The 18,822-nt window shown below is 42.3% G+C and overlaps 1 protein-coding gene across 2 annotated transcripts in view; it reads right to left on the minus strand.

Annotated features, from left to right (window-relative positions):
• The window catches only part of PSME4 (proteasome activator subunit 4), a 142,550-nt gene that overhangs the window by 97,402 nt on the left and 26,326 nt on the right, over positions 1-18,822 (minus strand). For both annotated transcript variants that reach the window (XM_075925476.1, XM_006122111.4), the window contains 5 exons: positions 18,555-18,599; positions 15,654-15,803; positions 12,140-12,203; positions 11,169-11,243; positions 3,133-3,255 (listed from right to left, as the gene is read on the minus strand). In XM_075925476.1, coding sequence (XP_075781591.1) covers positions 3,133-3,255; positions 11,169-11,243; positions 12,140-12,203; positions 15,654-15,803; positions 18,555-18,599 — 457 coding nt within the window. The remainder of the gene's footprint in view (positions 1-3,132; positions 3,256-11,168; positions 11,244-12,139; positions 12,204-15,653; positions 15,804-18,554; positions 18,600-18,822) is intronic.

Raw genomic sequence — 18,822 nt, forward strand, 5'->3', positions numbered from 1 at the left:
CCAACTCTCTCCCTGCAGCAGCACCTGGGTTGGTGGGGGAAAGGCACCTCTCCATACCACAAGAGATCCACACCAGGAGAGGGGTGCCTCTCCCCACCACAGCATCTCTGAGGCAGGTTGGGGTTGGGGCCAGGACAACTCTTTCTTGGCTGTGGCAGGTTTAAGCCAAGACTGGGGAAGGGGCACCTCTCTCCCCACCCCCAGCTGCAGCCCTCTCCCCCTGACACAAAAGATCTAGGATTTAGGGAGAGATGCTTCTCCACAATGGAACCTGAGTGCCTGTGCAACACTTCATTGACTGATGTGGCCACACATAGGGGCAATGTAGCTCACAGGGCAGGGACCCAATTAAAAAGTCCAGAGGGGCTGGGTGAAGAGAGGGTACCCTCTAGCAGGCCTCACTCAAAGAATACCTGAGACATGGGTAATAAGGCTGCCCCCACCTCCTGGAGTATACATGGGTGTCGGGTGGATGGATAGCCCTACGCAGTCACAGAGCGCTGTGGGTGCCACCTAAGTCCCTCCCCACTGTCATAGTCCAGGTGGTGTCCAACCCTGATAGTTTCTACCAGGATCAGCCTCCATCACACCAAGGACTCAGCTACCTGCACATGAAGATGGGGGATGTGCGTAACAGACAACCAGTGGGGCCCTACCCAGAAGAACTCCAGAGCTAATCTCTGGATCCTGGCCAGGATACCTGGGGATGGATTAAAGGTGGTGAGCCAGTGCCAGAGCATGGACAGGACCAGCTGGTTGAGCACCAGTGCCCTCCCCCACAGAGAGAGATGCCACAGAAGTCCTGTCCATCTCTACAGCTGCTCACTCATATGAGCCTCCAAATCTTGCCAGTTCACTGGCTGAGAAGGATGTTGAAAGAAAGGGAAACACCAAAAACAGAGCAATGGATCGTCTCTCCAAGAGAGCAGCTTTAAGACCAGGTGCAAGGGAGCTCATCTGCCACCTGTCTTCATGAGACTAGAACTCCTGACCCAGCTGACCTGGGCCAAGGAGGTCGCCAAATAGATCGCTTGGCAGCCCTCCACCTGTGCCAAGTTATGTATGTCCTGGACCACAAGAAGCATGTCACTGACATACACTGACAGGACCAGCTGCAACACCAGCTCATGAAGCAATAATCCTGTCATTCTCCTTGTAGCTAGGCGCAATGGTCTCTGACCAGAGAGCAAAGGACCATTGCCCTCTCCCAGTTAGCAGAGCCACACACCCCGCACTGGAAGTACCAGGGCAGAACTGGAAGTATAACGGGAGGGCTAACAACTAAGCTGGGCAAGAGCCACAGAAGGAGACAGACCACTCCAGTCTGCTGCAAACTGCCACAGCTGAGCCTGTGCTGTGCAGAGCACTTCCTCCATAGGAGACCATCCCTAAAAAGGAGTTGCAGGACTTCAGTTTGGTTTGGCTGCTGAAACAGGTACCAGCATGTTAGAACTGGATTCCCCATTGACCCAATGGCAGAGGCCCTCACCACTGTTAAGGCCCTCAGCTGACACCCAGTAAGTCGGATGGGTCTGAGTACACCTCTGCCCCCTACTGCCACCACCCCTACGCCGGAGTGAATGCCTGTGCTTGGCTTGTGGCTTCCCCTCGTCAAGAGACTGTTTGCTTTAGCTAGGAGGCTTCAGCTAAAGCCTGCACCCTGCTCTACCCTACCCAAAGGGCCAGAGCCTTGGACTTTTAATTACAGCCAGTCAGAGCCCAGTGGCTAAAGACTGCTCAGTGCTCTTCCCACCCAAGAGGGCTAGAGCATCAGACTATCACTGTTTGATCACCTCTGCGATAGATATCTTACAGCTCAGCCACACTAGCAGGCTGCAAGCCTGAGTATTGCTGCTTACACAGCTAAGCAGAGTGGCCTCCGTTCCCACTTCAGAATGAGAGACTACTACAAACTTCAACATGTAGGCTTCCTGAACGGGTATTTGCATTAAGAAAGGGCAGCTACTCAGAATTATTTAATTCATTTCATACAGTAATGTTGGTAGCGGTGGCCAACTCATTACAAAGAGCCAAAATAATGGTGGATACAGCACAAAGAGCCCAGGGAAAGAAGTTGTTGAGCAAAAACAAAACAAAAATAAAAATAAAAAGCTGCCCCTGTAACAACCGTGTGTGGCCCAAGCAGGCTTCCGTCAGCCACAGCATCAGATCTTGCTGCCACAAGTGGCACCCAGACCAGACAAGGAAAAAAGGTCAGAGCAGGGGAACGCAGAACAGTCTGGGTGTGGAAGCCGAGCCGCGGGTGCAAGAGCTATAATTTTTCCTTTGAAGAGCCACATGCAGCTTGCGAACCGTGAGTTGGCCACCCTTGCTATAGCATAATGATAGAAACTTTCCTTTTTGTTGGCATTTCTTTATATTCTTTGATGAAACAACATAGCTCCATTACTGTGCACTAACATCACCCAAAATTAAATTCATGATTCTTTAATTATCCTTGTAGGAAGTGAGGTAGACCCATGAAAATCTGGACTATAAATGCTGAGCTGAGTTGCAACTATAGCAACAATACAATTTGAATGCAACAGACCTGAAGTTTAACTGTATTGTTTTCAGTACATAAGGAATGCAGAATATTTTATCGATCTAAACAGATGACAGATCAATTACGGGTCTCTAATGGGTGAGGTATTTATGAAAAACTAATTTGCTGCAATTAAGAACTTATATAAATAAAAAGACACAATAGCCCATGGGAATAGAAAGTAACAGCAGCAGCTACAAGTGGAGCCTCAGGTCAAAATATTCTAAACCCTTTGGCTACAGAAGTTCTCCTTGTCTCACAATGGGAGCTGAAAACCCAAGAACGAGAATCCTGTTTGCACAGCACCGCTGAAGAACATCACTGTGGACAAATTTCAAGCTTGTACTAGACTTTAAATCATTGAGTTGGCAGATCATTTCCAAAGCACTACTTAGAGCAGCCCAGAAATAAGCCTTATGTCCTACTTTACAGACAACAGAAAGACACTACTTTTAAATAAACACTGGACCAAAAAAGCTTCAGAACTAAGCATCTCCTGGAGCTGAAAACCCAGATACTTCAAATTATTTTAGCTACATAGCTTTGATTTACCAGTTTTCAACGTACTGTATAAAAAGAATACTAACCATCATGGCTGTGATCCACATTACTGCATGTCCTATGTCATAAGCATTTGTTAAGAATCTTGGAACTAAAACTTGACCACTTCCCACCGGAAGATTCAAACTTCTCAAAATCCTTGTAAATATCTGTTAAAAAGTGAATATCATTACTGAATAGTATTTATAAGACATTTCTGTACAAAACTTTTAATAGAGCAACAGTTTCTGCATGGTTGTTGATCATTTTCTAGAATAAACAGCTGAGTAACAAAACATCACATGTGCAGTTAATCACTGGCTGCCAGAAGTTACTTCAGGTTCCATTCTTAGCAGTGGACACAGCAAATAGAATTTTAGGTCCAACATCAAGGGATTACTCTGAGACAAACAGTTTTCACATAAAGCTGAAATGCTTTAAAAATCTATGATTGCAGGAGAAGTACCTTTTACACTAAATAACCAGCAGTCTGAGATTCAAACTGCTGGTACTGGAGAACTGAAGTCAAGTTAAAATTATGCAATAATTGAGTTACTACCATTTGAACGTCTACCTAGTATTTCAGATTATTTGTGTGTACTATAAACATAAGCGTTTTCCAAGAATTGCTATGGGGCACTCAACTTGTAACTGCTTTTCAGTTAGAAAAAGTACCATAAAGATGGAGTTATTCATTTTTATTTTAATATTTTTACTGATGTTATAGGTCTGAAGGGGAAAATGAGTGCCAGCAGCCTCTTCTTTGTAACTAGTTTGTAGAAATAGAAGGAAAGTTAGTTCTTTAGGCTACATCTACACAGCAACATTATTTCAAAATAACATAGTCCGCGTTACACAGCTAGCAGTAATTTCAGCATAATGTCAAAATACTGTCAAGCTGGAGGACTTTTTACTCCGACTCCTGTAACCTTCATTTTATGAGGAATAAGGGAAGTTGGAGAAAGAGTGCTCTATTTCAAAATAAGTGCTATATAGACAGCACCAAAACTCTAAATAAGCCATTTCAAAATAAGCTACGCAATTGACAGTCAATTTGTGTAGCTTATTTCAAGTTAAGCCCTGATGTGGAGTCCTATCTCCACATACTTCTTCTGCACCAGACACTAGAAGATGGGGCAGAAGAGTCCTTATAATCATCTCTTTATAGTTGTAACTAGGTGTTACAGCTAATAATGGAAATCAAACCACACCACTGAGTTTGGAGATCTTGGGTAAGGCAAAAATGGAGAAATAGGAGAACAAAAAAAGCTAAGTTTGAACGAAAAAAAACAACAACAAAAAAACGGGCAAGTATGATTAAAATGCAATTCCATAACCATGAAAAGGAACATGACATTAATGAGAACATTCTCAACTGGATTTAACAACAAGATTAATACCCACCACAGCTTTTTTTTTTTTATGGAAGCTATACAAAATAATTGGTTAGACCATACCTTGGTGCCTGGAGTGAATAGGTACTGCTAAGGAAAAAACCTTCTGGCTGCTGTGCATACTGTGTGCACATGCCTCACTGGAATAAATATAAGTAAGCACTCAAAGAAGAATCTTTGCTTTGAATTCATTTAGCTTACCAAATTAGATATTGTGCTTTAGCTTTTATTTTCTTGCCTGATATGCCTCAACTACTTGTAACTAATTAAAACCTATCTTCCTATAGTTCGTATATTTGTTGTCTATCCAGTAAGCTGAGTCTACACTGGGCCACTTATTCCAGAAAATCAGCCGCTTTTCCGGAATAAGCTCTGAGCTGTCTACACTGGCCCCTTGAATTTCCGGAAAAGCACTGACGATCTACTGTAAGAAATCAGCTGCTTTTCCGGAAAAACTATGCTGCTCCTGCTTGGGCAAAAGTCCTTTTTCTGGAAAACTGTTCCGGAAAAGGGCCAGTGTAAACAGCACAGTAGTCTTTTCCACAAAAAAGCCCCGATCGCGAAAATGGCGATTGGGGCTTTTTTCCGGAAAAGCACGTCTACATTGGCCACGGACGCTTTTCCAGAAAAAGGGCTTTTCCGGAAAAGCATCCTGCCAATGTAGACGCTCTTTTTCCGGAAATACTTATAATGGAAAACTGTTCCGTTTTAAGCATTTCCGGAAAATCATGCCAGTGTAGACGTAGCCTAAATGTTTGAGAAACTTCATTTGGGATAATAGGATTTGTGCATGTAATTTTATATAAATGAAACTACGGACTTTATATGAGCTTGTATTGTCCAGAAAGGTAAAAATCTGGGACTGTCAGTTTGCTGGTGTTGCCTTACAGTGTTATTCATGGGTGGCTGGATACAGCACTTATATAACTGGAACTGATTTACATGCTGAAATCTGTGTGTGAAGTCACGAGGAGTGACTGGTCTCACAGCAAAGTAGTGTAAAAGGCACTTCCTTTTGGAGAATGAGGGGACACAGCTGTTCAAGAGCTCATGTTGTACTCTGGGTAATGTTACACTCCAAAGAAACTTTGTGCCTTAAGAACACAGCATATGGTAGCTAAGAAAAGAGATTATTTACTCTAACTGGAGGTATTCAGAGATACGTGGTCCTATCTGGATTCCAATTGTGGGTGTGCAGGTGCGCCATGCGCCAGAACTGTTCATAATAGTGTCCACTGACCAACTCGTGTGATGCCTACACAGCATGTCCAAGGCCTTCAGAAGTTGTGTAGGTGATGCTGCTCCAGTTCTTGCTTACACAGGAGCAATAGAGCAGAGGGGATAAAGACCAGGTACTGGAATCCAGAAAGGGACCATACATCTTGAAGAACCTCCATTTATGGTAAGTAACCTCTTCTTTGAGTAATGGACCTTATGTGGTTTCCAACTGCAGGGGAGTAGCAAGAAGTGGTCAGTGCAGAGCTGGGCTTGAGGGCTCAGCATTAGTCAAAGTGTGTAACACTTTTTGAAGAACCTTTTGAAGAACAGATAGCCAAAAAACCCTCAAAAAGTAATAACAAAATGTTTAAGTACATCAGAAGCAAAAAGCCTGCTGAATAACCAATAAGGCCACTGGATGATCGAGATACTAAAGGAGCACTCAAAGATGATAAAGTCATGGCAGAGAAGCTAAATGAATTCTTTGCTTTAGTCTTCACGGCTGAGGATGTTGGAGAGATTCCCAAACCTGAGCCTTTCTTTTTAGGTGACAAATCTGAGGAATTGTCCAAATTGAGGCATCATGACAGGAGGTTTTGGAACAAATTGATAAACTTAACAGTAACAAATCACTGGGACCAGACAGCATTCACCCAAGAATTCTGAAAGAACTCAATTTAAAAATTGCTGAACTATTAATTGTGGTTTGAAACATATCCTTTAAATTGGCTTCTGTACGTAATGACTAGAAAATAGCTAATATGACACCAATATTTAAAAAGGGTTCTAGAGGTGATCCTGGCAATTACAGACCAGTAAGTCTAATGTCAGTACTGGGCAAATTAGTTGAAACTATAGTAAAGAATATAATGATCAGATACATAGATGAACATAATGTGTTGGGGAAAAGTCAACATGGTTTCTGTAAAGAGAAATCATGTCTTCCTAACTGCTAGAGTTCTTTGACGGGGTCAACAAACATATGGACGAGGGGGATCCAATAGATAAAGGCTTTCTGGAAATCTAAGTACACTATGACAAGGTCCCTCACCAAAGGCTCTTAATTAAAGTAAGTTATCATGGGATAAGAGGAAAGGTCTTTTCAAGGACTGATAACTAATTAAAAGACAGGAAACAAAAGGGTGGGAATAAATGATAAGTTTTCAGAATGGAGAGAGTAACTAGTGGAGTTCCCCAAGGATTTGTACTGGGACCAATCCTATTAAATCTTGTTGTAAATGATCTGGAGAAAGGGGTAAAAAGTGAGGTGGCAATATCTGCAGATGATACTAAACTGCTCAAGACAGTTAAGACTAAAGCAGACTGTTAAGTGCTTCAAAAAGATCTCACAAAACTAAGTGAGTGGGCAAAAAAATGGCAAATGAAATTTAAATATTGATAAAGTAGTAAAGTAGTGCACATTAGAAAAAATATCCCAACTATACATACAAAATGATGGGGACTAATTTAGCTATAACTACTCAAGAGAGAATTCTTGTAGTCACTGTGGATAGTACTCTGAAAACATCCACTCAATGTGCAGCAGCAGTCAAAAAAATAAACAGAATGTTAGAAATCATTAAAAAAAAAAAAAAAAGAGAGAAAGAATAAGACTGAGAATATCTTATTGCCACTATATAAATCCATCATAAACCCACATCTTGAATACGGCGTACAGATGCAGTCATCTCAAAAATGATGCATTAGAAAAGGTTCAGAAAAGGGCAACAAAAATTATCAGGGGTTTGGAACAGATGCCATATGAAGAGAGATTAAAAAGACTGGGACTTTTCATCTTAGAAAAGAGGAGACTAAAGGGGGAATATGATAGAGCCCTATAAAATCATGACAGATGTGGACAAAGTGAATAAGGGAAATTAAGAAGTAGCAAGTTTAAAACAAAAAAAGGAAGTTTTTCTTCACGCAGTGCAGAGTCAGCCTGTGGAACTCCTTGCCAGAGGATGCTGTGAAGACCAGGACTATACAGGGTTCCAAAAAGAACTAGATAAATTCATGGAGGTTAGTTCCATCAATGGCTATTAGCCAGGATGGGTAGGAATGGTGTCCTTAGCCTCTGTTTGTCAGGGGCTAGAAATGGATCATAGGAGAGGTATCACTTGGTGATTACCTGTTCTGTTCACTCCCTCTGGGGCATCTGGCATTGGGCACTGTTGGAAGACAGGATACTGGGCGAGCTGAACCTTTGCTATGACCCACTATGGCAATTTTTATGCATCACAGCTTGGCCAACAGCAGCATTTGTCAACTGGCAGGAGCAACGGCATAACATGTAGCAAAGTTATGGGTAGAAGACCAAGCAGTCACATGACAAATGTCTTGCCACAGAAAGTCTAGAGAAAAGGCTAACGTAGTGGCATGAGTCCATGTGGAATAAGCCATGACCTTTGGTGCGGTCAGCTTGCAGATTACAGGAAAGGCAGTGAGAAAGCCACAGAGAAGGTAGACAGTATCCAAGTGAATGAAGATAAAAAAGCCAAAAGTCCATCACAGATGGTTATGGAGGGTATAGAAAAGCAACAATGGGTACTTTGTCAGTAAAGGTCCCAAGTGTCCCAATAGGGTCAGGCATAGCAGTCTCTAGGAACCAGTAGTCCACCTGGATAGGCAAACCATAAGTCAGCAAACCATGCGTAAGTTGGCAGATAGGACTGCCCGTGGGGGATCCAGGCTGTTAGAATGGTCTGACAGAGTCTGCATCAGAAGACAAGTCTAGTAGTGGCAGAGCCATCAGTACCCATAAGACTGGCAGAACAGTGGTAGGCATTGGAAGACAGTCCATCAATTGGAGAGGCTCAATAAATCAAGGACAGGGGACCAAGAGCCACCTGCAATGTGAGCTATAGTGGGGAGCCAGCAAGCAGCAGCCTCAGCTTACCTGTAGGTGTCAGTGGGAACAGGTAATTAGCACTCATGGAGCTGGGCAAGAAGCACCAGAAGTCCTGGAGGTGTGCCTGGCAATGGTGGCAAAGGTGGCAAAGCTGTTGTTACCAAGGCCGAAGTCAGTGCTGTCGGAGCACGGTGCTGGGACTTATGCTAAAAGCAGGACTCTTGGAAGGGGGAGGGAACCCTTCAACTGTCATTGTGCAACTTCTCACCTGACCTGGTGCAGCCTGAGGAGGAAATTCTGAACTCGGGGGTGGTCCTTTTGTAACCATGTGTGTTTCTTATGCATATGGTGCTGCTTGGGCAGATGCAACAGTGCCACCGGTAGATGGGAGTGAGAATGGGGGTGGCTGCCAGTGCAGACTGATGGTGTGACCAGTCCTCCAGTGCCAGAACTGGTGGCACACGGGCATGCATTGCCTCCCCCAAAAGAAACTTACAAAGGCAAGTTTGGGGTGGGGACAAGCAGCAAATAGAGCAATACACAGGGACGTAAGCCGTGCTAAGGAAACAGGCATAATTAATGCTAGTGACTGACAGAGAATGAGTGAGGGCAAGAAGGGTAGTATTTAAACCTGCTTGGCGGACAGTCTCCTGGCCGAGGAAGATTCCCACCAAAGGGAAAATGTCTCTCTCTTCCTCTTTTTTTTAAACGAACTAAGAAAAACAGGTAGTCTCTAAAGTGCCATGGGACTAACAAAAATATATAGTATTAGGAGCTCTTGTGGGTAAAATCCACTTGATCAAATGAGCTGGCTGATTAAGTGGATTTTACCCATGAAAACTCATGATATTATATATTTTTGTTAGTCTCTAAGGCTGTGTCCAGACTCAGGGGTTTTTTCGGGAAAAGTAGCCTTTTTCCGAAAAAACTTCCCCTGCGTCCAGACTCAAGCCGCGTTCTTTCGAAATTAAATCGAAAGAATGCGGCTTTTCTTTCGATGGCGGTAAACCTCATTTCACGAGGAAGAACGCCTTCTTTCGAAAGTTCCTCTTTCGAAAGAAGGCGTTCTTCAATGTAAATAGGGCTTCTTCGAAAGAGAGCATCCAGACTCACTGGATGCTTTCTTTCGAAAAAGCAAGCCGCTTTTTTGAAAGTTCAACATGCAGTCTAGACGCTCTCTTTCGAAAGAGCCTCTTTCGAAAGAGGCTTGCAGTCTAGACATAGCCTAAGGTGCCACAGGACTCCTGGTTGTTTTTAAAGTTACAAACTAATGAAGCTACCGCTCGGAGACTTTTTAACTAAGGACAGGGTAACTAGAACAGACAGCTACACTAAGAAAAAAGTATATATAGGTCATAAAGGAGAAACACGGTAGGCAAAGCAAGCTAAGAGCACTAAGGAACAAGGATTCTGATTCTGGCCATGTTGTACTAAGGAACTGGAGTGACATCAACCCACATGGCTTCTTACAGCCTTGGACATGCCACACATTCCACATATGTACAGGTCAACTGACATTACTATGAACAGTTCCATTCCAGCACATGCGAACCCTGCAATTCAAATCCACATAAAGGACAACCATTTAAAGATCAAGTATTTCTATTATGAGAGAAATCGGATTTCATCTTTTCATAAGAGACCAAAAGTCAGCGATAAAGCACCCAAACTATTCAGGAGACTGATGAAGTTAATATTTTACACTCAGTGAAGGATTCAAAATTTAAGTAATGATCATTTAAGTCAGGAGACTAATTGCTCTCTGAAGAGTAATTTCATATGTTTAATAGCCTGAAAAAGCTGTGCCTGAATTCCCTAAAATAACTGAAGCAAGCAGATCTAAATGTATCCGAGTCACACAAATACATCTATTTTCCCAGTAATAAGGGGCAGGAGGACATATGAGCCAGGAGTTTCAGTGACACAAAACATTGCTCAAAATAGTCTCTTTCTGACTTTTTGCTATTCTTACAGCTTACACTTAGCCTCACAAAGGCATTAACATGATCCTTCTCAGTACCAATATGCAGTTGAACTATTTTCCAAGGAAGCTGGCCCAAATTTTGTAGCATTCGTACCATCATAACAACAAAGAAAAAAACTATATTCCGTTAGATCATTAACAACTCATTTGGATTTGCTTGACACAAAAATAACTTTGGACTTTTGAAAATATGTATGCTATCTCAAAATCTGATCCAAGCTGGCAAAAGCTGATTTACACCAGAAGATTTTAATATATTAAAATGCTACGAATGGCTTGAAATCAAAAGTCTGAGAGATTCAATGAGAAAGTGCTGTGCATCTCTTAATTCAATATTTAGTCTCATTCTTTCAAGTAAGTTGGAACTACTTGTACATTTAAAGTTATTCACATGCATAACTGTTTACAAAAGGGTGGTGCAATACAGCTTGAGTTAACTGATGAAGACTGACAACTTCCAAAGCTATGCACTGAAATAGTTAATTTAGATTTTCAACTGCAGATCTTGAAAATGCAGTTTTATGAGACTAAAAGAGAATATTTAGCTTTGGTACTGCCTACACTGAAATATATATTTAGAGTTAGTGTAATATTATTGTAAGGTAAACAATATCATTTGTAAAAAAATATAGATGTTACCTTTGGTACATATGGATCCCAGTCTATGTACCCTATGTTGTCAGTGGCCAAGCGAGCAAAAAGGTTTACTAGATGCTGGAAAAAAAAACCCACACACAGGTCAATATTGTATAACATATATTTCTAACAGAAAAACTTAAAAAGCAATGAATAGTCTAGCAGAACCTTCAAGACTAAGAAAACATGCAGATGGTATGAGCACGAAAGCTCAGGATACCATCTACATGTTTCATTAGTCTTTAAGGTGCTGCTAGACTATTCGTTGTTGGTTTTTTAAGTTTTTCCAGTTACAGACTAACTCAGCTATCCTTCTGAAGATTTCTAACAGAAGAACTTTAGGCCAATTTAGCCAGATGTCACGGAGGCAAAATATCAGTTCGCCTCAGCACAGACATCTGTAAGAAAGATGTTAAGATCATATATATACACACACCAATGTCTCACACAGCTAAAAGAAGTAAAGAAGCCTAATGTAAATATCTGAGAAACTATTACAAGTTCCTGCATTGAAATCTGACCTAACTTGTTACTTCTTTTAATATTCATGACTAAGATACAAACAAAACTTCACCCTTCTCCCATTTCTTTTTCATATTAGGGACAATGAATGTTGCTACACTGGTGGGATTTCATAGAACTATAAACTAAAGCAAACACAATGGCCCTTTGCATCCCCCTAATGATTGGCTGGTGTCTGGAAAACAGTTCAAATGTTAAAAAGGAAAGCTGCATGAGAGAACATTTATGAACTGCCCAACAAGCAAAATTGTGGGCTTGTTTACTCAGTCAAAGACAGCTCGTTGAAAGTCATGAAATCACCAGCTCTTTTCCCCACATTAGGGAAAGGGGAGGAAAAACACATGATGTGATGGAATCCAAGTTAAATACTGTATTTCAGGTTTATTTACAGTCATGTTTCAGCTTTATTTATATACTACTGCTCTACAAGACTAGAAAAAGTAAATACTCACCCCCTCCCATTGTGGAAGATTCTGAACTGAAAACCAAAGGCCTATAAATTCATCAAACCAAAGCCTGCAAGAAAATTAAATCAATCTAGTCATTTCAGCACTTCACCATCTCTTCTCCTTCATCAGGCACACATTTCATCCTTGCTACCAGGCAGTCTCAAACACATTTTTCTACTGGACTCATTTTCCCCAACCCAAGCATTCTCCTCCCCTTTCCCCCGCCCATTAGTTATGGTCACTGTCCTACCACAAGATCTTTCATCCCTACCTCTGAGCCTAAGATTCAGTCCTTGAAGTTCTTTCCTCCTCATTCCCCCACCCTTTATCACTTCTGAACAACTTTTCAACTCAAAAGTTTAACATAAAACTTTTACTAATAATTTACATCTATACTTAACTTACTTCTGCCAACCTCAGTCTCATCAATTCCTTGTTCATCTCAACTGACGTGCTCACTAGTAAGAACATATCGCACCTACTAGTCTGCATGACTATTATACAAAACCCTACCAAATTCAGTCCACGCTGGTCAATTTAATAGCAATAGGATTTTTAAAATGTTATTATTTCAGTTATTTAAATCTGAAATGTCACTGTATTGTAAGAGCGTTTTTTGTTTTTTTTCTTTGGAGGGTGGGGAGTCACAAGGCCACTATAGGGTGAATTGCAGTACTACTCTTACTTCTGCACTGCTCCAGAACCGAAGTAAACATGAAAATCCTTGTGACCTTCCTAAAACTAACTTGTAACCCCGCTGCAACTCTCTAAAGGGTCAGGGCTCCCAATTCTAGAAATGTTGGTCTTCCCCATTAAATCTGTATAACATAGGGTAAAAGCAAACAAAAGATCAGATTTCATAGCCTGTGGTGTGTTTTTCATGACCATGAATTTGGTAGAGTCCTACTGAGAGGCATTAGACTTGATCCCAAATTCTTTCAGAGCTTGGAAAACAAATTTCATCATTCCTTTGCCTAAATTCTTCAATCCAATAGCCATTTAGATCCAATTTCTAGTAATAGCCTGAAATAGCTCTGAGATATGAACTGGGGGAGCTTGCATTTCAGTTGCACATGATGTCACTAAAAGCAAGATTATCCAATAATCCAAGCCATTACCTGTGCCCCTAACTTGCACAATTACCATAACTACATTGAGAAGTGGGGTAACTGTACATGCAAATTACCTAAATTGCGGTCTCATATCCCATCACCACTGAGCAATTTCAAAACCAATAGTAACTCTCAGTTACTGAAATTCAATTATTCCATAAGAGCCATATTCTCCTACAGTCTTTATACAAAACTCCCATTGTAATCAGTGGGAGATCTATTGTGGATAGTATATGATCCTGAACTTCATACGTGAAGATTACAGAGTTAAAAAAAAATAATGCAGTATCGCTCTCTTCACAGAATGAATTTGACATCTGTCTGTATTGAGAGTTCTAATGTATTCCAGATACTTTTTTCACGTGAAGTTAATGAAGAACAGTTTCCCCAGGAAGTCCTGGGGAGAATGCTGACAGGAAGATTGCCAGCATAAGGGAGAACTCCAACACTACTTTGGGGAAGAATTTAGGATAAACAAAGAAGGGATGTATACAAGTAATCAAGTCAAGTACTCGACTACTTGCTCCCCTCCCCGCTGCCTCTGTATGAGAGGCAGCAAGGAGGGGAAAACAGAAGCTGGTTCCTCCCAGTACAGTCTCCCCCATGACACCTGCCCCCGCTCCCACCCCTGTTGCCTCTCTCAGAGGCAGCAGGTTGGGGGGAGAGGTAGGGAAGGCTGTTCCGGCAGCAGCCTGTGTCTGCACGGGGTCCCAGCGTGGAGCAGCCACAAACAGGGGCTCCTGGACCTGGTTCAAGCTGGCACTGAGCAATCCCGGCTCATGCCGATCCAAGACAAATGCAGAGGTGCAGCGCAGATGGCTCTTACTACATTTAAAATGCAAAGCCGCAGTGGTCCTGGCTCTGTCTTGGCTCGTGCTGGGCTTCCTCCTGCTGCGGCTCAGCAGTTTAAATATAGTAGGAGTCAGGTTGCCTGCACATCCAGCTCCTACTACATTTAAACTGCAGAGCTGCAGCAGGGGTAGCTTCTGGACTGGAGTGAGCTGGCACACAGAACCTTCCCTTATCGACTAATCATGTAGTTGATACAATTTGTATCAACTACACGATTAGTCAATTACTCACCTCTTAACATCCTTAAACCAAATATCACCATACTATCCTTTTAAAACAGGGTGGAATGAAAGTCAATAGCACGTGAAGCTCACTCACTGAAGTTGTTCCTTGATGGTTGTAACATGGAAGCAGTGCAAGAGGTTTCATCAGTTTTCTAATGATCAACTTACTATCACATATAACCAGAGATTTTTTAAACGGCTGTTTCAAATGCAATAAGCCATTCAGACATCTGATGACTACAAGCATCAGAGAACTAATTTCAGCATGCATAGGCAAAGCTAAAATACCATAGGGTCTTTGGTGAACCACATGCAATGGATTTCAGTAGCTACTATCAATAATTAGAGGTGACGTTTATACACTCAGAGGAAGGAAGTTCTGGTCTTTTGCTTCAGTCCCCTGAGATAGAGGGAGATACAGATTATTCTGATCTTTTATATTACCTCCAGGTAACAAACTAGAAAGTAGGAATGTAAAATCTCATTTAACTGGCAAACATGTTAAACCTATTGTTTAACTGGTCAACCATTTAAAGGGCCGAGCAGAAGCAGCCCCTCTCCCTGCCAATAGGCCGAAACAACACTCCTCACCCCGCAGTGGCTGGATGCATCCTTCTCCCACTCCTTCCCGCCAAAGGCAGGGACTGAACTATCAGGGATACCAGAGCAGACCTTGCCTGCAGAGGTCTAGGACACCCCGCAGGCAGGGGCTGCTTCAGTGTCCGGATTGAAGCTGTCCCTGCCTGCAGGGTGCTCCAGCCCCGCCACACATCGGGGGCTGTACTGGAGCAAGCCCCTGTCCATGGCGGGCCCCCTGATGAGTCTGAAGCAGACACCTGCCCACGGCAGGTGGGGAATTGCTACAGCCCCACCAGTTAATCTTAACCAGTAGCCCTCACCCATTAAGGGTAAGGTTTACCAATTAACTAGTTAAACCTTCACATCCCTTCTAGAGAGTCTCCATTTTCAGTTATCTTATCCCAGAGATATGTCCCAAGTGGCTAGAGTAAGCATCAAATCCAGATATATCCATGTTCAGCCACACAAAATGGATCCCACGCTATCTTAGCTTTACCTATGTATGCATAAGCGCCTACAAAGAAGATAGCTTCCCAGCACTAGAAGTCAAAGGCATACAATTTTCAGCTATTCTAAGAAACAGCAAAATTACATGAGTATCAGAAACACATGTTTATCAGAATCAATATATGAATCTATTTGCATGATGCACAACTGTATAAACCAATTTACAGGCAATGCCTTGGCCACGTATTGTGATATTGCTCAGCAAAGAACTCCTCCTCCTCTAAAACTTGGAAATATACTTACTTAAAACCTTTATGGTGAAGTTCTGGAGGAAGGGAGGTAGGCAGAAATAATTCAAAATAGGTGATGGCCTTTTGCATGGTAACATCAAATGGGCACATTAAAGGCCGCCATTCATCCAGCATCTCCGTGGTGGCATTTTCTGGAAAATACCTAAAAAAGGGGAAATCTTAATTTGCTCTTCATTTATTTCTTTTTGCTGTGAATTTTAATTTTACAACTAAATTGTGCACTGACATGTTATAAGGGCCATATCATTATAAAGAAGGAAATAAGAACCAGACATGTAGCTCAAATAAATCCTCAGCTTCACTCACCCATCACAAAAAGCAAAATATAAAGTCTAAAGGATAAGATATCTGGAAGCAAGGATGATTTCTACAGAGTACAACTGTAATCATATTTCTTACTCTTATTACAACTTAAAAAATTCCTTATGATACAGAAATCACTTCAATTTAAAGACTGTAAGACCAAATAACTAAAATTAAAATTGAAGATAGATTTTAATGAAGTACAACTAATATTCCAATTTCACCTAATAAAGGAAGACTAGAATAGCCCTGTAACAAATATGAAACTTTTCTAAGAAGCTTCACACTCTTATACAATTAGCATTTAAAATTTGTTCTGCAGTAAAAAGACGTATTTATATATAAGAAAGTTAACATAGATAAAATAAGGCTACTTAAAAGCCATGCAAACAATTCCTACAACCTCATCCATGCAAAATTTAGAGTAAAGAGCTTCCAGAAGTTAACCAAATTTCACACTATCATTTTGAAATAAAAATCTTACATCAAGTAAATCTTCTGCTAATAAAAGATGACAAATTGTCAGTCTTAAAAAACAAATGTGTTCATTTGTTCAAAGAAAATCTCACTGTCCAACCAGCAACAGTGCAGAATATCCTCACTCTGCCCTGCCAACGCGTCTAAACACCAAACTGGGGTGATTACATATTGATAGCCTATTCAAACCTTTGTCTTTCCCAGTAACATTTAACAGATGCCAAATGTGACCATGTTTTGTAATGGGGATCACCTGTCCACCAAGAAAGTGGACAATATTAATATTTCACATAGGCCAGAAAAGAGCTACCAGACCTCTCAACTGCATTCCTTGTATATATCCCAGACTCCTATAAGTCAATTAACAGAGAAAACTATAGAAAAATCTAGACCACAGGGAGGGCATATGCACAATGAGTAGTGGATATGACTGAGGTGAAATGCAAGAGATAAAATCATGGTTGCAGATTACAAAGATTGGTTTAGGATTTATCTGCTGCTGCTTTTATTTTTTTAAATGCTATGTGGCTTTCCACTTTTTGGTTTTCAATTAAAGTTTTAGTTTAGAGGGAAAAAAGTATATTTTAAAACACATGCACACTTTGTTTCAACATGGTACAAAGTGCTTGCCCTTAGTTATTGTCTTCTCAATTTCACGTGAAACATCCTACTATAAAAATATGCCACAGGAATCACAGGCTCATACATGTGATTAAGGAAACTAGAAGAATCTCTCTCAGAAAGAAAGGATCAATCAAATAAATACACTTGAGACAACAGCAGAAGAAAAACTAATAGGGATTCGAAATTTATCAAAACAATGTTTTACAGTCTACTCCCTCTTCGCACCTTCCCTGCTCTCTTCTGCCACTGGGGAGGGTTGGGCTGCGGCTGAGCCAACCCAGGTCCTTTCTCCCTCGACACCCCCCACCTGCCCGGGCCCCTTCTCTCTCCTCCCTCTGCCACACCAGCCCTCCCCTACTGTGAACCAGGGTCCCTTCTACCTCCCGCACACCACCAGCCCAGATCCCCCTGTTCCCTCCTCACTCACCAGCAGGGATCCCTTCTCCTTCCCCCACCAGCCAAAGTCCCTTCTTCTCTCCTTCCCCCCGCTAGCCCATACCATTTCTCTCTCCCCGACCCTAGTCCCCACTTCTGGCCGTAGCACATGGCAGGCCCAGCTCTAACCCTGGTGGCCGGGGAGGTGCAGAAGTGCCTTCCTGCCCCACATGGGGCACAGCAAGGTGCAGACAGTGCTATGTGCACGCAGTGCTCTTGGGCACTGCAGCCTGGTGAGGTGGGGAAAGCAGCAATGCGGGGGGCCACTGACCCATCCTCTCCCCTGTGAGGTCCTGCCTGCATTGCTCTCTGCCCCAGTCCTGCCCGCAGAGCCCAGGGCCACCCAGCAGAAGAGAAGCAGCAGACAGGCTGGTGTGGCAGCTCCCCTGGGCGACTCAGGGGTGCTCTGGCAGTCACGGTCAGTGCAGCCACTGGGGACGGAGTAAGTCTGCGCCGGGACAGCCAGACTCCAGGTGGTCAGGGACCACGCTCCAGCTCCCCAAGAGCCTGCTGCTGGCACATAAGCCCAGCTGGGAGCCTTGCTCCTAGTGCCTGTCCCTGGACTGCTGTCCCAAACACCATACCCTTCGTCCCCACCCCTTCGCTGTCACAGCTGTGATGTGGGGTCTGCCAGCTACTCTGCCATATTTCTTGGTGTTGAAAGCCCTGTGGGGTGGGGGTGGGAAAAGGGGAGATGGGGCTTGGTTTAAAATAGCAATTCCAACTGGCAAGGGGAAGCAGTGAGGGCAAGCTTGAGCTGGGAGATGGGGAGGAGTGACAGGGAGGAGGCAAGCAGGATGCAGAGTGGCATCGCTGTCATCCACAGGGAAAAAATTTTTAATAGCGATATAAGTTACTGAACATTGTTCAACTTTGGAACTTCAACCATAAATGCTAACTATATGTTGGAAAGAGAGAAATGAAATCAGAAAGCTTACACTTATTACTGTCTGCGCTATTTTCTTAAAAGAACCCTCAAAGAGCTAACATGCTACAGAAAATAAATACTAAAGGCATGTTCTTCAGAAAGATTGGAAAATAGTTACGAACTTACGGTCGACAGCTCTTCACAAGTGTTTTTAGAACACTTTCTACAGAACTGAAACAAAAATGAAAAAGGAAACTGCGTTAGTCTATTTCAAGTACAACATATAATTTCAAATTTATGATTGTTTACGATCTAAGAGGGTATTGATGCAATTAGAAACCATCTGTGTACATGCAGTGACTAATCTTTCTATTCCATACAAACACAAGGATTAAAACTGCTTTAATTCCTGATTCTACTCCTTACTCTTCTCTAGTATTCACTGAATTCAATC

This window comes from Pelodiscus sinensis, chromosome 3 (assembly GCF_049634645.1).
Source record: "Pelodiscus sinensis isolate JC-2024 chromosome 3, ASM4963464v1, whole genome shotgun sequence".
NCBI classification, from domain to species: Eukaryota; Metazoa; Chordata; order Testudines; family Trionychidae; genus Pelodiscus; species Pelodiscus sinensis.